This window comes from Phocoena phocoena, chromosome 19, assembly GCF_963924675.1.
Source record: "Phocoena phocoena chromosome 19, mPhoPho1.1, whole genome shotgun sequence".
NCBI classification, from domain to species: domain Eukaryota; kingdom Metazoa; phylum Chordata; class Mammalia; order Artiodactyla; family Phocoenidae; genus Phocoena; species Phocoena phocoena.
The window spans coordinates 17,595,182-17,618,038 of record NC_089237.1 but is presented as its reverse complement, the minus strand read 5'-3'; the positions used below and the strand labels follow the sequence as shown (position 1 = coordinate 17,618,038).

The following is a 22,857-nucleotide window of genomic DNA, read 5'->3' as shown; positions in this document are numbered from 1 at the left end:
CATCAAGACAGCGGTGGCCACCAACCTCTGATTTCTGCTGCGTGGGGAAACAAGTGGTGGGCAGAGGGTCCAAAGGAGCCCACCATAGCTGTGGGGTTAGGGTGAGCACTCCCCCAGGGAAACCAACCCCTGTTTGAGGGGGAGACACAGGCCCTGCCCTCAGGGGCCCCCATCTAAGGAGAAAACCATCCTTGCTATCAGGGGCCAAGTAGGATGGGGCGGCAATCCCTACTCTTGTGAAGTCCCAGCCTGAGGAGAAGCTGTCTACAGCCGCCACCCCCGACGTCAGGCAGGAGGTTGCATGAGGGAATTGAAGCAAGCCTCCTGCTTGGGAGTGGCGTGCAGCTTGTAGCAGAGCTGCCACTGAGGACAAGATGGGGAGGAGGGGACTTGGGTGGGGAGTGGAGTATGGTCAAGGGAAGGTCAAGCTGTCCAGCTGGGTGTGCTCAAAGCTGGGAACCCAGAGAGATAAGGGGCTGTTGGAGGCCAGTGGGGCCTACAACTGAGCTCCAGGGGAGCTGGCCCAGAAAGCCACGGGAGACGTGTCACTCAGGACCAGCAAGATCTCCCCACCAGGAAGACCAAGGAACCAGGGCCACAGAAGTTGTAGGAATGTGCTTCACCCTAGGAGGTCCGGGCCACAGACTGGGGTCTCTGTGTGGTCTTGGGCATGTTGCAGGAGGGGATCCAGACTCCCACAGGCCCAAAGCCCTCCATGGTGAAATGAAACCCTGGGAGGCCGTGTAACGTGGCGAGGGTAAGGTAGGACAGACTCACCCTGGTGGTGTCTGGGGTGCCAACCAAAGGGGTAGAGGGTGGGATAGATGGACCAGATGGGCCAGTCCCTTCTAGGTCCCAGGTAGAAGGCAGGGGTGGGGATAGGGGTGGCCAGGGAGGAGGGGGACCCTGGAATATGGGATGTACCTCTCACCGACCAGCTGTTTGACTTTGGGAGGCTCGCGTAGCCTCTTGGAGCCTTAGTTTCCCCACCTGTAAAATGAGAAACACAGTCTCCCCCTCCTGGATAATTGTGGGCTTCCAGGGAATATCACACAGTAGGTCCTAATTCCTCAGAGCCCCTACACCCCGGGGGAGGTTTCCAAGATGTCTCCAGGATGAAGGAACAATCGACTCAGACTTGCTGAGCATCTGGGTCTGGAATGGCAGGTGGTTGGATGGGGGGGAGGGGGAGTCACCCTGTTCCCAGCATTGATGTCAGCGCCTCCTGGGAAATCACCTTCTCACCTCTCCTGGGCCTAAAATAGAGCTGGGGGGGCCTGTCATGAGCCAGAGGCCGCTCCCTCCCTGGCAGAGGCCCTGGGTCCCTGGGGAAGCAGAGGACCCAGCAAGGGGATCCCTGCCTCCATTCCTGCTCCTCAGTGATCTGTGGTCTCCCAGGGTGGGTGTGAGGATGCTCTGACTTGGGGCACAAAGTCAGGGTGAGGCCTCACCAGCGGGGCTCACGCGTCTTACCACACCTTAACCCATCACTGACTCTTAGGATTCCTAGCAGGGGTCAGAGATCCCAAGCCCCCAGTGTGGGCACCCACCTTGCCCAGGAACCTGGGAGCTGAGCTGAGGGCACAGCTGGGGAGGTAGGTTGGGAGGCCAGATGGTCTATAGACAGGGCAACCTGGTTTGGCGAGAGAGGGGAGGCTGGGGCTGCAGAGGTATCTTCTGCTCCTCAAAGATGTGGGCTGGCAAGGGAGGGACAGAAATTGGACATGCTAACCTCATGTAAATTACCTGGCTAGTTTATCTATTTAGGGGAAGGGGAAAGAATTGAGGTGTCCTGTGTGAGGGACTCAGCCCAGTGAGGGGAGGACCCCCCGGTGACAGCAATGCCTGAAGCCCTCCTGGAGGCAAGGGCATCATTCGCCCAGAGAAGGAGGCTGCTGGATGGAAAGGGGTCTGGCCCAAGCGTTTGAGAGGACCCAGCAGTGCCCTACTCCACCGAGAGAGATCCCACAGGCACTGAGTTGGGTTGGACGCAAGAGCCCCTGCCCCTCGCTTCCATCCCTGGGGCCTCAGCCTTCCCAGCTCCAATAGCCTTCAGTGGAGCAGGGCTCTGGGGGCTGGGTCCAGGGAAGCCCTCTCCCGGGTACGAAGCCAGAGGGGTGACCCCAGGCGGGGCAGCCACGCCCCCGCACCTCGATCGCGCGGGTCCCCAGAAGAGCCGTCACCAGATCAGAGCCCGGGGGTCCCTCTGTACCCTGCCTCCCTCCCCCTATGAATCGACGGGTCCTCGGAGCTCCCCAAGCAAGGGCAGCCGAGGAGGGGATCGCGAGGTGGAAACCGCGTGCGCCCAGCCCTGCACCTGCCGAGGGGGCCGAGGAGGGGCGGGAAGGCTGGTCCCGGGCGGCGCCTCTTTTGTCCTCCCGTCGCGGCGGCCCCGGCCCTGCCTAGCTGGGGGTGGGGGTGGGGGCCGCGGGGGGCGGGGGCGGGCCCTCGGCTCACGTGCTCGCCGCTCGGCTCTTAACCCGGCCCGCAGCCCCGCCGGGATGGCCGCGGCCGGAGCGCGCTGAGCCGGGCGTCCTCCCTGCCGCCGTCGCCGCAGCCGCCGGCCCGCGCACCGCTCCCGCCCCTCTCCCGACTGCCCGGCGCCCCCGCCCGCGGCTCCCGCAGCCCGCGCCTCCCCGCCCGCCCTTCCTCCCGCCCGCGCCGCGCAGCTCGCCGCCGCAGCCCCCGGACCCGGAGGATTATGAACGAGCCATGAGGCGGCTGCGGCGCTGGGCGTTCGCGGCGCTGCTGCTGCTGCTGCCGCTGCTCCCCTCGCCCGGTGAGTGACCCCCGCCTGGCCCGGCCTCGGCGCCCCCTCCCTGCCCCCGCCCCGGGTTTTGCGGCGGTTTCTGCTGCAGCCACATTTTCCTGCAGTGCTCGGGGTGACAGCAGGTCCAGAGCGCGGGAGGGCGTGGGGGGGGGGGAGGGAGGGAGGGTGCATGCACCCACCTGTCCACATCTGCCCCCCACCGCGGCCAGCCCCCTGCCGCCGGCCGGCGGACTCTGCAGGTCTCTGAGGCTTTGGTGGGGGGGCAGTCGTGACGGTCGGGCTGGAGTGCAGCTCCTGGCCCCCTCCCCATCGGGTTCTTGCCTCGGCAGAGCAGCAGATCCTCCCACCCAGATCCCCCCAGGGTTCCAGGGGCCACATCAGAGTGGGGGATGGGCGTGCCGTACCCACCCCATTCCCGTCTCTTGCCCCATGGTGGGCATCTGTCTGCAGCTATGCCCTTTTCTCCCCAGGTGTGGGGACCCGGGGTTCCGCCGGAGCTCTGCGCTGGAGGGTCTCTCCCCCGTTGGGGGGCCCGGAAGACCCGGAGGTCACAGAGCCCAGCCGTCTGGTGGGGGAGAGTTCCGGGGGAGAGGTCCGAAAGCAGCAGTTGGACACCAGGGTCCGCCAGGAGCCTCCTGGTGGCCCGGTGAGTGGGGCCGGCAGTGAGGCCAGGGGGCTGGAGCAGGCCTTAGAGCCCAGGGGAGACCACGGGGCAGCCAGGGCTTGGGCGCCTGCCTCCCCAGCACCCGGCTCCTGCAGCTTCCCCTTCTGTACAATGGGCTACCAAGGGGGTGCTGGAGCCCACTAGTGGGAGCACACACCTGCCCCTCTCCAGGCCCCCTCCCATCAGGGTGTGGATCCCCTGCCCTCAGCGGACCCAGAAGGTCCAGGGCTCAGTCCAGCTTTGGTCAGCTTTCCGCCAGCCCCCTCTCCTGCCAAAGCAAGCCGTCCTACACCAGATGGGGCTTGGGGAGGGCAGTGAGAGGCAGGAAGAAGCAGCTAAGAGGCCAGTCAGGGGTTAGGGCTGCTGGGTGCCCGCCACAGCCACCCTCAGTGGGCTTTCTTGGGGACCAGCTTAGTGCTTGCTTCTGCCTCAGTTTCCCCCTGTGCCCTGATCGAATTGTTGTTCTCCTTTCTGTTCTCGCTGTGGGTGGGCCTTGGGAAAATGTTCGAGGCCCCAAGCTCACTCACAAATGCCCACTCCACTCACCCGCTGTCCCTTTCAGCTGCCAGGCGCCCCCTGCCTCCCTGAGGAAGGTTGGGAATGAAGGAGATTAATTGCAATTAATAATTAATTAATATCATGTGAATAATAATCACCAGATGGAATATTCATTCAGCATGCCTAGGCTCTCCAGGAGCTGGAAGCTGAAAGTTAGCCAGGCCAAGGGGTCGGCGAGGGCAGGACGGCAAAGGCCTGGCAGAAATAGGAGGAGGAGAGAGACTCAGACGAGTACAATCAAGGTCTGGGAAGTTTGGGCAGCTGGGAGTGGTGGGAGGTAAATTGGGCTGGGCTGAGGGAGGAAGCAGGGAAACGGAGGCTAACATTGCGGACATCTGTCAGACTGGCTTCTGGCCCTGCCTAATGTACTTGGTTAAAAGCCCTTGGGGGGGTGGAGGGGGCTGTGGCGTTGCCGGGTGTGGGGGGGGGCGGGGGTACTCGGGGAAATGGAATGGAGCAGGAAGGCGGCATGCATAATAGATGGACCATCACTCAGGGCAGTGTTGAGTGGGGGAGGGGTAGTTAATGGTCCTGAGCGGGCAGGCCTGGTGAAGATGGGGAGGGGTGGGGGGAGGTGGGCTGGGAGGAAGGGGAAGGCGGTGGAGGCTGCCTTTGGGGCCTGCCCAGGCTCCCTGGCAGGTGATAGATGGGCAGTAGGGATGGTCCCAGGGCCAGGGATAGGGTGTCCTGGCTGGGTTTGGCCCTTGGTCTGACTTTCTTCCTTGGTGGCCCCCTACCTGTGAACCGTGCACCCCAAGCCTGTGTTGGCTGGGAGTTGGCTGCTGTTCCTGGCTGCTGGGAGTCTGACTGGTGTCTTAGGGGATGTCCAGATTGGAGGATGGGGTGGTACCACAGTGGGGTCAGAGGACAGGGATGAGGGAAAGCCGGGGGGCCAGGGAAGGATGAAGAGGGGGTGCTCCTTCAGCTTAGTCCTTCCTGAAGAGAAAGAGTGGGGGCAGGAGTCTGAGGTATGGTGGTACCTGTGACGGTGGGGAGATGGGGATCGGTGCGCTGGGACTGGATGGGTTGAGTATGCAGAGGATGGGGGAGTCTCTCTGGGTGTCTCTGCTGGGTGAGTGGGTGGCATGTGTGCATGTGTTACAGTGTGTGAGTGACCAAGTCTGAATAAGCCCAACCGGGTGTCTGGAGGGTGGGAGTGGAGCTTCTGTGGAGCTGTGGGGCAGTGGTCACGGTCGCTTCCAGCGGGGATCTCTCTGGGGCTGAGCCTTCCCTGGGACCTCCCTGCGGCCTCCCGATGAGGCTCACTCATTGTCCTGACTTGTCTGTACACCACTTTCCCCTGGGGTGGAATTCTTACAGCTCCGTCAGGCGGGTAACTTTTGTCTGCCCATTTTGCGATGAGCAAACTGCGGCTCAGAGAGATTAAGTAACTTGCCCAAAGTCAATGAGATCTCAATCAGTGGGGTGATCTTCTCCAAGAGCAGGGCTCTTCCCGCAGTGCCATTCTGCCTCCAGGCACTCTCTGGGTTTTGGCACGGGGGTGGGGGTGGGGGGGCATTTCCCAACCTCCCCCCCCCCACCGCCCAGCCCAGCACAAGGTGGAGGAAGGCCAAGGGAGACAAAGATATGTCCAGAATATTCCCACCTGCCCGGAAGGAGGCCCCTCTAGCTCCCACTTGGCATTTCTCCCTGGAGCACTTCTGGCCTCAGAACCTCAGGGGCCGATGGTGGAGCCCGTGCAGTGCTGAGCCCAACGTCCCCACAGGAAGTGTCCCACCCTGCTGCCGTGTGGTTTTGTCTGAAGTTCTTGCACCCATTTGGGATCTCAGGCCAAACAAGGTCTTGGGTCAGCAGCAAGATCTCCATCTGCTGTGGGTCATGTGACAAGTTTGGGGGCACATGCTGGCCGGCAGGGCTGGGATGGTGGGAACCAGGGTGCTCACCTGCTCTGGCCTTGGGCCAGCACCTTTCTGAGCCCGGATCCCTCAAATCAGGATGATGAGAACATTGATCTCAGACCCACCCACTGCCAGGAGGTAGTGATGGGGAAAGACTCCTGGCTTTTGTGAGGGGGGGGACCAGGGAGAGCGAAGCAGTCCAGGAAGGAGTTCGAAGCTAGAGAAATTACAATTTACTGGGCCCTCAATGGGACAGGCACTGTTCTACCTTTCTATGTTATTAATTTATTTCATCCGCATCACAACTCCAGGAGGTGGGGCTATTATTATTCCCATTTCACAGATGGGGAAACAGGCACAAAGAGGTGAAGTAACTACCCCAGGTCACTCAGCACTTAAGCAGCATGGTCAAGCTTGATTTTCAGGGCAGCCCTCTTAGCCAGTGCATGCCGGCCCCTCGCGCAAGGGTACAGCAAAGAAAGGCCCAGGGGACTCTGCCCTCCTTGCCACGGCTCTCAACATCTCACTTCTGTCCAGTTTGGAAACAGGCTAGGCCTGAGGCCGAGAGGTCGGGGAGCTTCTGGAAGTGTAGAAACCTGGGATCACAGGGAGCCTGCAGCTGGGTGTGAGGCAGAAGAACAAGCAGGGCCTCAGTGTTCACTGCACAAGGGTGCCCGGGCCAGTGGGCTGAATGGATCGGAGGACTCGTGAGGCTGCATGTGTTCTGAAGGGACCCTTTTTCTAATCCACACGAAGCGGCTGTGCAGGTTGTGCCTCCCCCTGAAAAACCCAGCCTCCTTCAGAACCAAGGAGAGGGCAGGATGTGAGTTAGTGAACGGGGGCGTGGAGGGTCCCAGGCCCAGGAGTCAGCTGGCAGAGGGGACCTCAGTAACTGGGTTGAGCTCCTGTGAGAGCTGCCCAGACCAGCATTTGCCACCTGAAAGCCCTTAACCGAGGGCGTGTGCTGTGGTGTCTGCGTTTTCTTGCTGAGGAGGAGTGGGGGGCAGTTAGGCAAGGCTCAGTCCCCAGCCCCTTGCAAGATGGCAGTCACGGGCAGGAAGCCACAGGGCCTGTGCCTGGAGCCCTAGTACCTGACCTGGGCCAAGGTCACAGCTCTGACCTGGGATCAGAGGCAGGAGGGGGTTCCTGGGAGGGGGCTGGTGGCTGGAAGGATTTGTGCTGGGCCCAGCTTGCTCCAGGGTGGGCCCTGAACGAGCCCTGCCATGAGGTTGGGCAGAGGGAGAGTTCATGCAGGAAGCTCAGCTTCCATTTGAAAGGCTGTACCTGTGGCTTTGGCGCGGGACAGCCTCAGTGGGTCCTGGCTCCCCTGCTTCTGACTGAGTGGCCTGGCAAGCCTTCTGAACCCCACCTTCCCCATCCATGAGGTGGGGGTAACAGTAAGTCTCTACTTCGCCCAGGCTGCTGTGAGGATTAGAGGAGATGATGGGTGGCAGGTGTCCTGCCTGGGATCCGGCAGGAGCAGATGTTCAACATCTGGCCTCCTGAGTGTCCGGGGCCAGGTGTGGCAGGAGGGCTGGGTGTCAGGAACAGGAGCCAGGGCATTTGGGGTTACCTGTCAGACTCCGTGCAGGGTTGGGGGAGAGGCAACGTGGCAGGAGTCTTGAGCCCTCCCCAGCCAGACTCCAGCCTGTGGGCTTGGCCTCACCAAAGCACCCCTCCTGGCTGCCTGGAGGGACCCAGCTGCCCAGAGTCTGTCCCCAGAGAGACTAATGACCCTGTAAGGAGTCCCTCTGTCCTCAAGCATTTAGGTCAAATCCCATTATCGGAAGTTGGTCCAACTGTTCTCACTATCTGGGACTCCCGCTGTCCTGCCGAAAAGTGCAGGCTCGGTGCATCCTGGGGGACCAGGGCTGGGAAGGCAGGGATTTCTCCCAGGTGGGGCTCCTGCCTCTCTGTCTCCTCCCCCTCTGCCACCAGCAGCCCACGCGGTTTCTCCAGTGCCTCAAAGCCCTGTTCAGCTGGAACATTTACACTTCCTTTTTCATTGATTATTATATTACTAATCCTTGTGAGAAAAACACATTTAAAAGGGCTTTCATTTAGTCCCCATGACAGCATCATGTTACCAGTGGGGAAACTGAGGCTCAGAGAGTGTAAGCGGCTCACTCGGGCCTTCTGACGCCTTTCCTCCAACATAAGTGTTGAGCCCCTGGGCAAGGAAAAAGGTGGGTGTAGCCCGAACCCCAGGGGACTAAAGGCCGCCCCTGTGAAGAATTGAATCAGTGACCAAAGAAATCGATGTGCCCTAGGTCCCAGGGATAGAGAGGGGCCGAAGCCCTGTCAGGTGGGGTAGGGGGGTGCACGCCCTGTGGTCGCAGACGAGGGTGAGGAGAAGGTCCTGGGAGGAGATGGAAGCTTGGGAGGAGGGATTCAGGGTAACTGTTTGAGGGGTAGCGCCTGGATGTTCAAACTTTCTGGGGTGTTTGGGAACCCGAAAGATCTTTAGGCTTCCCCTTCCCGAGACTGTGATTCTGTAGGTCTGGGGTGGAGGCCTAGCATCTGTATTTGTGATTCTGGGACTTCAGCGGGGATTTTGCCTCCTTGCCTCCACACTCATATCTGGTGGGGGGCAAGCAGGTGCCTGGAGAGTGGACCAGCTGGCGACAGGGGAGGGTGAGGTCACCGCAGCCAGGTGGTCACAGCGGCCATGACAGACAGGAACTCCGGCCCGAGGGTGAGCCTCGACCCAGTGTCTCCCAAGCGTGGCCCTGGGCCAGTCACCTCCAAGTGTCCCTCCCTGGCGTTTATAAAATGAGCACCAGACTGCCCGGGCAGGTTGAGATCGAATGAGCCTGAGCACGTGAGAGCCAGTGGCCGGGGAGCGAGAGGCAAGCACGGGGCACAGGGTGGAGGCCCGGTCGGCCGGTCACCAGCAGCGCTGAGCTGGGCGCAAAGGAGGGCAGCAGTCGGGGACAGAAGGGGCTCCCGAGGGAGGGACTGAGGGATAGCGAGAGAGGTCAGGGACAGGTCTGGCAGGATGCAGGCCAGGAGCAGTTTGGATTTGATAGAACATGGGCTGAAAGCTTGGCTGGGAGTGTGTGGGTTGGTGGGGGGAGGTTAAGACTGGTGCCAGCAGGAACCCCCTACCCGGGCGCCTGGGGTACAGAGGGCCTGCGGACTGAGGTGGCTTTGCCTGATCTTTCTCTTCCTGCAGACAGGGGGTGTCCCCCCGCCCAGTGCCCCTGCATCGGGCCAGGTTAGGCAAACGTGCCCCATTATCTACTTTCCGTCCTCTTCTTCCCATAGCCTTTGGTGGTTCCCCCAACCCCTCCTGGGCTTGCCTCCCAGTCCCAGCAGCTGCCCTTGCACTGCCCCAGGATCCTACCTGGCCTGACCCCTGTGTCCCGCTGGAGAAGGGGGCCTCCCAGCCCCACAGTTAGGCCTTGCCAGGTAAGGAGAGGGATGAGGCCTCAGCAGGCTGCAGGAAGTGGTGGGGACAAAAGCCACCTGGTGTCTGCTCCCGCATCGGTCCGGGCTTTACCCGGAGTTGGGGTCAGCTTGGTCTGCACAGAGAGTGGGGAGGCCAGATGGGTTAGCTCACTGACTTTCTGAGTGGGGGAGATTCTGCAAGCACCAGGGTCGACTCTTCCAGAATCCTCCAGGCCCAGGACAACCTCTGCCACACAAGGCAACCTTGTAGCCTTGCATCTGGGCTCATCTTACCATTTTCAGTGGGAAAATCTGAGGCTCAGAGAGGTTGCTGGATTATCCCTGAGGCCACCAACTTTAGAGAGCGGAATCAAGGCAAGGGGCCTGGACAGGCTGCTCTCCTGGGTGGCCAGCATAGGGGCCGGGATAGAGGCTTGTCAGTGGGGGCCAGAAAGAACAAGCAGGAACAGACCTGAGGGCAAGAGAGGGCAGAGGTGGTCCAGACAGGGATGGGTGGGGAAGGCAGAGATAGTCCAAGCCCAGGAGGGGAGATGGAGGGCAGGGGTGGTCCAGACAGGGGTGGGTGGGGAAAGCAGAGATAGTCCAAGTCCAGGAGGGGAGAGGGAGGGCAGGGATGGTCCAGACCAAGGAGTTAGGGTATTGGGGACAGAGCTGGTCGAGGCCCAGGGGCAGGGGTGGTCCAGACCAAGGTGGGGAGAGGGAAGCAGTGACTCCTTGTCTTTGACTTTCTTTTTCAAATCTGGTTGATGCTCTAGGAGCTCAGGATGGAGCTTGGAGCCTCGGTCAGCCTGGGGTGGGGTGAGTCAGTGTCTCTGGGGCTCAGAGGGCTGCCTACCTCACCCTGACTCCCAGGGCCTCTCATGGACACTGGGCCGTTTCCATCTTACCTCACCGTTGAGGGGAGAAGGCCCTAGAAGCTGATTCCCTAGGCTTGAATCCCAGCTCTACCACTTCTTAGCCTTACGACCATGGGCATGTTAGTTAACCTCTCTGTGCCTCAGTTTCCCCATATGTTAGATGAGGATAACGTTAGTATCTATCCCATTGGGTTGTAGTGAAGATCAAATACGATGATACTTGTAAAGTATTTAGAACGGTGCCTGGCGCATACAAGCGCTCATGAAGATTAGAAATCTAGGTGGCTGATCAGGAAGCCGACTTGCACCAGGCTGTGGAATTTTGTGACATCGGGGCTCCCCTCCATCTTGTAACCTGCTCCCCCCAAAAGAAAGGCAGCCAACAAACTTCCTCACATCTGTACAGCCCAGTGGTGGGCCCCTCATCTGGGGATCTGGATTTCAGTCTCCTTAAATGGATGGGGATGAACAGAAAGCTCCAGCCCCTCTCAGGCCCTTCCTGTGCTTTGAGATCTTTTGTAAGACCTGAGGCTTGGGCTGGGGACGTGGGAGCCGAGAAGGCTGACTTCTCCTCAGCCCAGACTCTCCTGCCCCTTCTTCTCTTGGGGTCGCTTTCCCTCCAGACACCTAGCGTCAGGTCTGGAATCCGCACCCGCTACAGTAGCTGGGCACCCAGGCCTGGGAGGGCAGCCATCTTGCTCAGGCCTGGTACGTTGCCATGACAACCTGGAGCCTCCCAGCCCCACTGCAAAGGCCCCTCTGAAAAATTTATCAGGAAAACTTCCGTGTTTAAAAATTAACCATGGGATTGAAATATCAAAGATGAGCTGCTTTGGGCGAGGCAGAGGGCAATGGACTTGGGGGTAGAGGAGCCACGTTCTTTCCCCCTGACAGGATGGCATTTGCCCATCATCCCAGCTTCCAGGAGCCCTGCGATCATTTCTAACCCATTCCACCCCTGTCTGCAGCGTACGAGGCCTCCTCCATAAGTTGAGGCCAGGGCCAAGGTAGGGGGACAGGAAGGGAGAGGCCTGCTTCAGCAGGGCCCTGGGGTCACACTGCACCCCATCTCCTGTTTGCCTTTTTCCCGTGATACTTCTCGGGGCCTCCCTTTAGTTCACCTGTGGGTGAGCGTGGCCCTGCCAGCAGCAGGGAGGGCCTGGCGTGAGGCAGTGGGCAGGCTGAGCTGCCCCTGCCCATCCCTACCGTAGACTGGCCCCAGGGCCACACCAGAGTGGGTGGGCTGGCACCCAGAGAGCCGGGAGGCCTGTGCCCCGGGATGCGTGCTCCTGCCCCTCCCCCCAGGAAAGGAACAGGGTCTTGGAGGAAAGCATCTTCCCCCTAGATCAATGGTACCCACAGCTGCTGGGACTGGGCCATCCCCTCCCCAGGGCTACTCCCCTTACTGGGGTTTGGCCAGTCCCCCCAGTTCCCACCTTCAGGCCTCCCCAGGTTGACTCCCCTTCTGCCTTCCCCCACTTTCTCTCAGACCGTCCACCTGGCCCAGGTGAGTTTCGTCATCCCAGCCTTCAATTCAAACTTCACTCTGGACCTGGAGCTGAACCAGTGAGTGTGGCCTTGAGTCTGGGGGAAGGGCAGCAGGTGGGCAGGCTGGCTGGGGCAGGGCACCTGGATCTGAGCTGTGGTGGGACCCAAACAGGACCCAGCCCCACTGTGACCCGCTCCTTCCTCCTGCCCTCTCTGTCTGTTCTAGTCACCTTCTCTCTTCGCAATATGTGGAGCGCCACTTCGGCCGGGAGGGGCCCACCAAGCACAGCACCGTGAGTGCCTTTGGAAGGGGATGGGGAGGTGGTATGAAGGGACAGGTGGCCGGTGGAGATGGGGTCTGGGGTATATTCTACACTCGGGTTGGGCCTGGCTCCTCCAGGATTGGAGTCGGGGTGGCCTGTCGAATGGCATGGAGCCCTCAGCTCCCCTCGCCCAGCTCCAGAGGGCTGACCCCCCAGCCAGCCTGTCTGCCAGCATGGAGACATTCCAGGATCCCCACTGCTCCACGCCCAGAATCTTCTGGCAGGGGGCGGTTGGGGCAACGCCCGTCTTGCTCAGCACCAAGGCCCTGGGAATTCCGGGCTGCCTGGGACCCCAGGGTCCCAGCCCTGAAGGCCCAGGGGTGCAAGCAGAGATGAATGGTTGTCTATATATAGCCTCGGCCCTCCCCCTCCAGACTGTTCAGTAACTGGAGCACCAGTAATTCTGCAGGAAGCAGAGGGGAGGGGGTGCTCGTCCCCTCTGACCTGTGAGCCTGGCCAGGAGGACACACGCTGCTCACATTTCCTCAGCCACAGACCATGCGTCCAGGGGTGGTCCACAGAGGCTGTGGCGTCTGTGAACACACCGCGTGTGGAATGGTGTGTGTGTGTTGGGGGTGAGTCCATAGCTTTCATCTGATTAAGTGAGCTGATCCGTGGTAAGTGCTTAGAATGGTGCCTGGCACCCAGTAGGTGCTATATGAACGTCAGCTATTCTTCTCAAATGAGTCTGCGATCCCTGTACCAGCCCCAACTCGTGGTTAAGAGCCACTGATGTGCCCCGAAGTCCTCACGTTGTAGGTGAGGTAAAGCAGGCCCAGAGAGGGCTAGGAACTTGCCCAAGGTGAAACAGCAAATTAGGAGCAGAGCCAGAGCAGAGCTGGGCTCCAGATCCCCAGGTGTATCCAGGGACCGCAGTCCTGCACACGGGGCAGCTTCAGCGGCCCTCACCCGTCCTCCTGCCTTCATGCGGGGAAGGGAGCATGTCCACTCACGCTCTCTGCTCCCCCAGGGGGCTGGAGACCACTGCTACTACCAGGGGAGGCTCCGAGGGAACCCCAACTCCTTTGCTGCCCTCTCCACCTGCCAGGGGCTGCAGTGAGTATGGGGAGGGGCTGGGCGGCCGGGATGAGCCTCCAGCCCTGGGGACGGTGGGGAGCTGCGTCTCTCTCACTGCAGCGGGGTCTTCTCTGACGGGAACTTCACCTACATCATGGAGCCCCACGAGGTGGCCAGGCCTCGGGAAACCCTCCAGGTGAGCCCCTCCCTGGCCCCTCTGACAGCCCTGCCACGCTCGTCCCAATGGCTGTCACTGCAGTGGCCACTGCTGCCTCCTCATCCTCCTGCCTTGGTAACCTCAGCCTCACTGCCCTCCCCCGTGCCCCCAGCTCCAATGTCCCCTCTGTCCCCCAAGTAACCTCCCATCGGGCTCCAGTGTCCTTTGCCCCTGTCTCTCAGGGTGCCCCCAGGTCTTGACCCCGGAATCTGAGCATCTGGGAGATCAGATCCGACATGGGAGCTCTGGCCAGTTCTGGGTCACCCTGGGGTGGGGTGGGGGGAAGGGCTGGAGATGTTCCCCCGCAACTGGGCTCAGAGCAGATCTGGTCGGCCTCCCCAAGAACTAATATCCCCTCCTTGCAGGGACCCCTTCCCCACCTCATTTACCGGACCCCTCTCCTCCCAGCCCCCCTCGGATGCAGGGAACCAGGTAAGGGAGGGAAAATGGGGCTAGGGAGGGGTTCGACTGTGCCCCCCTCACCGGCACCCTCCCCCCAGGCTGCCTGTTTGCTGCCCCTGCCCATTCTGCTTCTCCGAACCGACCAAGGCTGAGAAGGAAAAGGCAGGTATGGGGGCCCGCACAGACCTCCTGCTGCAGAGGCCTGAGGCTGTGGCCGGGAGCAGGAGGTCACCCCCATCCATAGCTGGGGCAAAGGAGGGCTCAGACTGATGTGGCTGGAAGCCAGGGAACCACCTCTGGCAGGAAGCGCCCACCCTAGGCCCTACCCCTAGAGTCTAGGCAAACCGAGGCTGCCTGCCCTGGTACCAAGGCTGGATGGGACCCGCACCAGTGGGGAACCGACACTATCTCTGGCTGGAGTCCAGCCCCTCCTTGAGTCTGTCTGTGGCTTGGCCACGATGCCAGGCATGGAGGGGCCTGATTCCAAGTGCCCACCTCCCCCCCGCCAGGTCCGCCGGGGCCACCCTACAGTGCACAGTGAGACCAAGTATGTGGAACTGATTGTGATCAACGACCACCAGCTGGTACAGTCCCAGGCTGGGAGTAACTTTGGGAGGAGGGGCTGGAAGCAGACTGGCCCTCCGCCCACTCTCTTCTCTCCCAGTTTGAGCAGATGCGACAGTCGGTGGTCCTCACCAGCAACTTTGCCAAGTCCGTGGTGAACCTGGCAGATGTGGTGAGCAGCCCTCCCTTCCCTTTCCTCTCCTCCCGCCCCCCATGCCACCGCACGCATCCTCAGGGTGAGCTCTCAAGGGCACCGTCAGCCTCTGACCCCCACTTCCTGGAGGGACAGATTGAGACCTTCCTCCGGCCCTGTTCCCCCACACCCACTCCCACCCTCCAGCCCCCTCCTCATCTTCTCCCCTCCCGGCCCAGATGTACAAGGAACAGCTGAATACCCGCATCGTGCTGGTTGCCATGGAAACGTGGGCGGATGGGGACAAGATCCAGGTGCAGGATGACCTCCTGGAGACCCTGGCCCGGCTCATGGTCTACCGGCGGGAGGGCCTGCCTGAGCGCAGTGATGCCACCCACCTCTTCTCGTGAGTCCCTCGCCCCATGATCCCTGCCAGCCTCTGCTGGTAGCTGTGGTGCACAGGGTTACTGAACGTGGCTCTGGGCCAGGCACGCTGGCAGGGTGTGGGGACTGGGCTCCCCTTGTACCTACTCCCAGCCATTTGCAGCAGTGGCTGGGCATCTTCCCCTGCATCTTAGGCTCAGGCCCCTTTTTCCTACCACCCGTGGTCTTCCTCTGCCCATAACCTCCCCTTCGTCCCCTCTTCCCCTTTCAAATGGTCCCAGCATCCCTTCCTCAGGGCATCCCTTCCAATGCCCTAGTAAGAAAAAATCTGATAAAAGGTCCTTGCAGTTAGAGATGATCTATTAGGAATCCCTCATTTGGCTTAAGGGCAAATGAATCCAAAGGGAAGGGGATTGCCTGAGGTCACACAGACTGACGTGAAGGGCAGAACTCACCTCCTCATGGAGGGCGGGGTGGGGGGGGCTCACCTGTCTCCCCATCAGAGCCCAGGGGAGCCACCACGGGGAAGGCAGTGGGTTCTCCTGACAAGCCTCTCCCTTCCAGGGGCAGAACTTTCCAGAGCACCAGCAGTGGCGCTGCCTACGTGGGGGGCATCTGCTCGCTGTCCAGGGGTGGGGGTGTGAACGAGGTGAGCAGTGTGGGGGGCGTGGCTGGGGTGCCGGGTGGGAAGGAGAGGGGCTGCGAAGGGCATGAGCCCTGTGCCTTTGGGAGGGATGTAGACATCTTTGTGCTCCATCTTCCTCACCCCAAGTATGACAACATGGGGGCCATGGCGGTGACCTTGGCCCAGACGCTGGGACAGAACCTGGGCATGATGTGGAATAAACACCGGAGCTCGGCAGGTATCAGTGAAGACCCTCACACCCCGCCCAGACGCACACTCTAGAGATGAAGAGGCTGTCCACGGGAGGGGGGCGGTCCTTCACCCTCCCTTATATTCACCTGGCTCACCTCTCAGGGGACTGCAAATGTCCGGACAACTGGCTGGGTTGCATCATGGAGGACACTGGGTGAGTTCTTGGGGACAAAACGGGGGAGGATCTTGGGCAAAGGGAGTCCTAGAGCGAGCACTGGGTGACATTCTGGACCCGGTGGCCTCAAGAGACCCAGCTCTCTCTCGGGACCACTCAGAATTCCAGGAAGCACAGCTGTCTGTGGACACTGCATAGGGAGACGCACTGCATAGGTTCCCCAGGCTGACGCCCGAATTGTTCAGGCTTGTAGTGCGCACTGTCGCCACTGGGCACCGCCAAAGCCTCATTTGGAGGCACCTTCCCTCCTTGGCGCACAAACCTCCGACTCCCGGAGTCCTGAGGTTTCGGGGAGAAGCCAGGAGCGGCGTCCCCTGCCCACTCCCCCTTGATGGGCAGGCGGGAGGATTCTCATGCAGTGTCCAGGCACATAGATCTTCAGCCTCCTCGAGATGGTGACCGAGTCCGCCGGTGCACCCCATCCCAGTCTTGAGAAGGGACGAGACAGTGGGCTGGCGGGGACTTAGCGGCACGGTCCCCTCATCCCTACCCAGGTTCTACCTACCCCGCAAGTTCTCGCGCTGTAGCATCGACGAGTATAACCAGTTTCTGCAGGAGGGCGGCGGGAGCTGCCTCTTCAACAAGCCCCTCAAGGTACCAGCCCCAGGGCTGGGAACGTGGGAGCGGGGCTTGGGCAGGGTCCCGGCCAGACTCCCGACACCCCTTCCCCGTCCAGCTCCTGGACCCGCCTGAGTGCGGGAACGGCTTCGTGGAGGCGGGGGAGGAGTGCGACTGCGGCTCGGTGCAGGTGCGAGACTAGTGCTGGTGCCAGGTGGGGGGCGGGAACGCAGGGGTGAGTGCGAGGGAGGGTCTGGGTGGGGAGGGTCAGGGCTCGCCGTCTCCCTGCGTCCCTCAGGAGTGCAGCCGCGCGGGCGGGAACTGTTGCAAGAAATGCACCCTGACTCACGACGCCATGTGCAGCGACGGGCTCTGCTGTCGCCGCTGCAAGGTGAGGGGGACCCGCCGCTGGGACGGGAAGGAGCGGGGACCGGGAGGGACTGGGCTGCGGACGTCCAGATAGGGGGCGGGACTTAAGGAGGAGGAGCCGCTGGAGGCAAATCTGTAGGGGCGGGGCTTGACGCGAAGAAAGCGCCAACGGGGAGGGAGGAGCTGGGCGTGCGGCCCTCTCCGTTCTGTTGAAGGCGGAGCTACGGGGAGTGGGGCGGAGCACCTGCTGAGAAGTAGCGGGGTGGGCGGAGCCGTGAACGGACCTGGGGACGGTGCTGAGTGGGCAGGGAGCGGGCGGGGGCCGGGCCGAGGAGGCGGGAAGACGAGGGGTCAGTGGTTCTTGCTTGAGCCCCGCAATACATCTCTTCCCTAGTACGAGCCGCGGGGTGTGTCCTGTCGAGAGGCCGTGAACGAATGCGACATCGCGGAGACCTGCACCGGGGACTCGAGCCAGGTCCGTCCGTCCCGGCCGCCCTAAGGAGTCCCGAGCGAGGCAACCACTATCCCTATCCGTTTAGCTCTGCTGGGTGACTGTTCTGCGCGCCCCTCCTCTCCGCTGCTGTAGTCGCCGCCGCTGATCAGCCTCAGTTTCTCATCTGAGAAAGGAGTTCTTCATGCCTTCTGGCTTTGCTCCTCTAATCGTTAAACCAGTATTTATAGTCTAGCTGGTGTTCCCAGTGCCTGGCGCAGTGCCTGGTGTCTACTAGGGATCACAGTGGATAATATTATTTAACCTCTAAGTCCTTATTACATACCAGGCATTCAGTCCTCCCAGCCCTGTGAAGGAGGTGCAGGAAACTGAGGGAGACTGGAGAAGCTATGGGACCTGCCAATCCATGTGTGGTCTGAGTTCCCTCCTCTTGTCCTTGACCTGGAGGAGCCCTGTGACCTGAGCCCCCACCTGGTGGGCCTTTGGCACCCCTTTATTCTTCCCTGGAGCCGACCTCAGCTCCCAGTCCTGGGTCAGCTCTACTCAGTCCAGCCCCTTTCTCCGCAGTGTCCCCCCAACCTGCACAAGCTGGATGGTTACTACTGTGATCATGAACAGGTATGATGGGGTGGAGATTCTACCCCCTCTGGGTCTCTGGCTCAGTGCAGTCTCTTGTCCTCAGCGTCTGTGTCCCTTGTCTCCTGTCTGTCCCTCAGGGCCGCTGCTACGGAGGTCGCTGCAAAACCCGGGACCGGCAGTGCCAGGCCCTTTGGGGCCATGGTGAGTCTTTGGCTGGAGATGGGAGAGGGACTGTGGAATACCTGGAATTGAGAGGCTGGAGCGGGGACAGGCTCTGGCTGAAATGCCTTCCACCAGATGTGTGGCTCCCCAGGATCTCAGGGACCCAGCTGGACTTGGGGTCAGGCCAGTGTTGGAGGTGCAGGCCTGAGGTCCCAGGTGGGTTCTGGAGTGGGTGGGGTGATGCCTGGCATCATCTCCCTACAGCGGCTGCTGATCGCTTCTGTTACGAGAAGCTGAATGTGGAGGGGACAGAACGTGGGAACTGTGGGCGCAAGGGGTCAGGCTGGGTCCAGTGCAATAAACAGTGAGTAGTCAAAGCTCCTGGTTGGGCTTCCCCAGTTTTGGGGCTGGGGCTCTGGGGCTGGGCAGGGTTTTTTCAGAGATGGGGCGGGCTATGAGTCCCAGCGGGAGACTATGTGAAAAATCAGGGGATGGGGAGAGGGCAGATATGAAGTCAGTTGTTGGGTCTGAGGTCAGACTTGGGGCCCACTGTCTCCACACTACCCCAACAGGGATGTGCTCTGTGGCTTCCTCCTCTGTGTCAACATTTCTGGAGCTCCTCGGCTGGGGGACTTAGGGGGAGACATCAGCAGCGTCACTTTCTACCACCAGGGCAAGGAGCTGGACTGCAGGTGTGGGCTGGCACCATGGCCGGGGAAGGGGAGGTTGCAGCCGTGATGGGGTCGGGGGCAAGGGCAGAGGTCGGCTGTGCTGTTCCCCCAGGGGTGGCCACGTGCAGCTGGCCGATGGTTCAGACCTGAGCTACGTAGAGGACGGCACGGCCTGCGGGCCCAACATGCTGTGCCTGGGCCATCGCTGCCTGCCAGCCTCTGCCTTCAACTTCAGCACCTGCCCTGGCAGCGGGGAGCACCGGATCTGCTCCCACCACGGGGTGGGTGCCTGGAGGTCAGGGAGCAGGCGAAGGGCTTACAAGTGGGGACAGGGCCCTGCTCACCTCTACTGGCCCCACCCCACCTCTAGGTCTGCAGCAATGAAGGGAAATGCATCTGTCAGCCAGACTGGACGGGCAAGGACTGCAGTATCCACAACCCCCTGCCCACGTCTCTGCCCACAGGGGAGACGGAGAGATATAAGGGTGAGGCTGGAGCTGGCCAGGGTGGGGCTCCATCTTTCCTGTCCTCCGTGACTGTCCCTGCCAACTGAGCCCTGCCCTCCTCCCTAGGTCCCAGTGGCACCAACATCATCATCGGCTCCATCGCCGGGGCTGTCCTGGTTGCAGCCATCGTCCTGGGCGGCACGGGCTGGGGATTTAAGTAAGACACACACACGGCCCCTGCACCCCCTGGCATCCTCTGGGGTTATCAGAAGCCCAGGCTGTTGGAATTGAGGGGGCCTCCCTGAGAGGTTAACCAAACCGGAGCTCGCCTATCACAATCCAAGCCAGCCCACAGCGTCTTGTCTTAACATTTAAAAATATTGGTTGCTCACATTTAAAAACCCAGGAGATTTTACGTTAAGAATCCTGATTTCCAGCTTCTCTTGAAATGTGAGAAGATGGGGGTCCCCTGTGCTTCAGTGCATCCCAGCCTGGCCACAGAGTGGAGCTGAGCAGGGAGCTGCCCGAGTCCTCAGTCCCCAGGCCCCACCCAGCCTACGGTGCTCTGTGGGCACCCGTGTCTGGGGCCCTCGAGCTGGTCTAACCCCTGAGTGTACAGAGGAGGACCTGAGGCTCAGGGTCCTGTGGTGAGTTAGTTGCAGTCGACTCAAACCCAGGACCCAAGTTCAGTAGGTATTCCTGGTAGCGCTCCCTGGGCCTGTCATTAGCATCTAGGTCCCGGGGCCCCTGGCCCATCTCTGGGGCAAAGGGTCTCCCGGGAGCCAGAAGGCCCCTCCCTGGGAGAAGGAGAAGGTCACAGATGGCTCCTTTTCCTTTCTCTGCCTGTCCTCTCCTTGGCTCCTGAAGAAACATCCGCCGAGGAAGGTATGACCCGACCCAGCAGGGGGCAGTGTGACGCCGGCCACGCCATCCCTCCTGCTGTCCCTGTCTCCTCCATCTCATTCGTCACCTCGCATTCTGTGGATGGGGAGCTGGGGCTGGTTCCTCCACCCTTGCTGTCACTGCTGTCACTACAGGGGTGGGAGAACCCCACTCCAGGAAGTGTCCTCAACTTGCCCCTTGCCCCTTCCTCCAGTCCACCCACCCCCTCAGGCCTTGGTCGTTTAACTCCTGCCCTTCCTACGGCCAGACCACCTCTGGCCCCGTGGACCCTGGAGCTGTGCCCCCGCCCACACAGGCCCCAACCCCTGGGAAGGGAGCCTACCTCTGCGTCCCATCTGTTTTGTCTTTCATGTCACCGCTGTCTGACCTCCCGTCAGATCCCCTCCCTGGCCAGCCTGTGACTTGCCGTCTCCAGGGCCCAGCACTGACCTCCCGGGGCCCAGCTCGAGGGCTCTCCTGGGCCCTGCCTTATATCCTCCCCTGATGCCCCCTCTCCATTCCAGGTCTGGAGGAGCCTAAGTGCCCTCCCCCTCCCTCCGAGCCTGGCGTCCACCATCTCGGCCCTGAACCAGGAGTCTGCCCCAGCCCAGCCACGGAGGGAGGCGTCATGCAAATGTCTTCCGGGCTCAGCCCTTCAACCCCCGGCCCTACAGGGGCTTGGGGCCGGGTTGTGGCCCTGCCCTCACACCACCAGGGTGGACCAGGCCTGGAGGGCATTTCCCCCATGGTCCCCCACCCCACCTCATGCAGCTTTGCCTTGCACACCAACTCTCCCTGTGTGAATGTACCTTCCATCATCACAGATTGCCACAGCTCAAGTTGGGTGGGGGGAGGGCTAGAGGGGTGCCCCAGTGGGGCAGGCAGCCACCAGTGGGCATGGCCTGGGATGGCCCCTCCTCAAAACCTGGCAGCTGGGACCAGGCAGGGTTTAAGCTCTCTGGGACCTAGGGGGAGAGGGCTGACATCTACATTTTTTTTTTTTTTTTTTTTAACTGAATCTCAACTGATGAATGTAACTTTGGGGGTGCTGGGGCCAGGGCAGTTGTGGGGATGTTTTGACATTTGCAGGAAGGACTGGAGGAGCTGAGGTCTGACCATCCCCCCCGTCCCTCCCCTGGGATGGTCACACCTGGAATCTTCTCACTGAACACAGACGTCCCCAAGCCAGGCAGGGGCCTGGCATCCCTGCTTGCCCCCTCCGCCCAGCCCTGCTGAGCTTGGAGAGAAGTATGAGTGCTGATTCAAACCAAAGCTGCCTGTTCCGTGCCCAAGGCCTAGGTTATGGGTACGGCAACCACATGTCCCAGATTGTCTTCAATTCCAAAACAACCGTCCTGCTGTCCCTGCCAGGACACATGTATTGGGGGGACGGTCCTAGAAAATACAGTCCCTAAAATAACATGGCACCTTCCCCCTTTCAAGAAGGGTGATTCTGACTCAGGGTTTAGGTGCCCCCTGGCGTGGCCTGGAGGTTCCCGGCTGGGCCATCTTCCCAGGGAGCACTCTCCCAAGGCCGGAAGGCCAGGGGTGGCCCAGTGCCTGGAGGGTTAGGGGCTCTGCCTGTGACGTGCAAGAGGACGTAGGAAAAGGCAAGTCTCATGTTTGATCCTCAGCTTCTAGAAAAGTCCTCAAGTCCCTGTCAAACCCTTTCTGCTCCTTAACCCCACTCCAGGGCAGAGTAGTAAGTTTACAGTCGTTTTCCCCATTCGTCCTCTGATCCCCACTGCAGCTGAGCCCGAGACCGAGGCTGGCAGAATTCCTCAGTCCCCCCATAAACACAGTCCTGACCAGGGCCTTTCCTCATGACCCTCGCTTGGGACAGAGGAGCTGGCTCCTTAACTGCTGAGAAAAAGCCGGCAGGGGCAAGCTGGGGGTCAAGCCACCTTCCGGATGAAAGCCACAAATGAACGGAGCCCGTCTTCCCAGGGATACCCCCACCCAGACCAGCAGGGGTTTCTGAACACCCCAGGGCCTTTGAGCTGCCTCCCCCTGGGGCATCTTTGAGGAGGAATCATGGAAGAAATGGCTCCCTGTTTATTTGCACCACCCCTCAGGGCAACCTGGGGACTGAGGGCCACTGACACCCTTTAAGGTGGCTGGATGCAGCTGCAGTGGGGTCCTTGACACTGAGCTCCAGCTGGTACTAACCAAGTGAGGGGGGTGGATGGAGTACCCCTCTGGCCAGTACTGCCCCACCAGCCATACAAACTGAGGCAGGGGCAGGAGGCTAAGGGCCGGGTTTTGCACTATTGCTGCGGTACCTTAAGGCATCTTCTGGTGGTACACACGTGCACACAGGTGGCGACGCATCTGGCACAAGCATTTGGATCCACATCTCCGCACAAGTCTGAATACCTCTGCACGCACAGGCATACCTGTGTGTGCGTGCACATAGGGGTGGGGGTGGGCATGTGGAGAACACAAGACTTCCTGTGACCAGTCCACCTGGCTCCCAGCTGTCTGCATCCTCCTGCCCCACCCTGGCAGCGCCCACCCTGGCAGTGCCCAGGGAGGAGTGGAGGCTGCACTGACCTGGGCCTGGAACTGGCTCCGTACAGCATCCTGTAAATATGTCATCTGGGGCTCGGGGTGGGGAGGCAGGGACAGGAACATCAATTAAAGATCATGTCCAGGGGCTTCCATGGAGCTCACACCGACTTGTGTCTCTCCTTTCTGTAAATGACCGAGCGGTGGCCCAGGACCCTTCCCTGTCCTCTCTGGCCCAGGAGGGAGTGTGATGACTGGGCACTAAAGGTGGGACGGGAGCACCCAGGACTGGGCTCTGGGAGGCTGGGAGGAAGGGGCGTAGCTTTCCATTCCCAGACCGGAAATAGGCATCGACTGGGTGGAGGGCCTGGCGCTTCCGCTTCCTTGCTCTCCTGATAAAGATAACTGCTGTCTCTGGCTTCAGCAAAGCAGATGGGAGTTGAGTTAGGAAAGCATCTTACCAACAAGCAGAAGACCCAACTTCCCTTTTATGGTTGAAGCCAGAGCAGCCTGTCCTCACCTCCCAAGAGAG

General features: G+C 60.9%; 1 protein-coding gene across 1 annotated transcript; it reads left to right on the top strand.

The window, feature by feature from the left end:
• The first annotated feature begins 2,712 nt into the window (after positions 1-2,712).
• Positions 2,713-19,851, top strand: ADAM11 (ADAM metallopeptidase domain 11). The gene is made up of 26 exons (XM_065897699.1): positions 2,713-2,779; positions 3,241-3,416; positions 11,609-11,685; positions 11,834-11,900; positions 12,901-12,986; positions 13,068-13,143; positions 13,530-13,596; positions 13,665-13,732; positions 14,076-14,150; positions 14,231-14,302; positions 14,503-14,669; positions 15,212-15,296; positions 15,420-15,510; positions 15,627-15,678; positions 16,194-16,293; positions 16,376-16,447; positions 16,556-16,648; positions 17,021-17,101; positions 17,645-17,695; positions 17,794-17,857; positions 18,083-18,182; positions 18,391-18,510; positions 18,602-18,770; positions 18,860-18,974; positions 19,062-19,152; positions 19,803-19,851. Exons 1-26 carry the CDS (start codon positions 2,713-2,715, stop codon positions 19,849-19,851), a joined length of 2,331 nt encoding a protein of 776 aa, XP_065753771.1.
• The last annotated feature ends 3,006 nt before the right edge of the window (positions 19,852-22,857 follow it).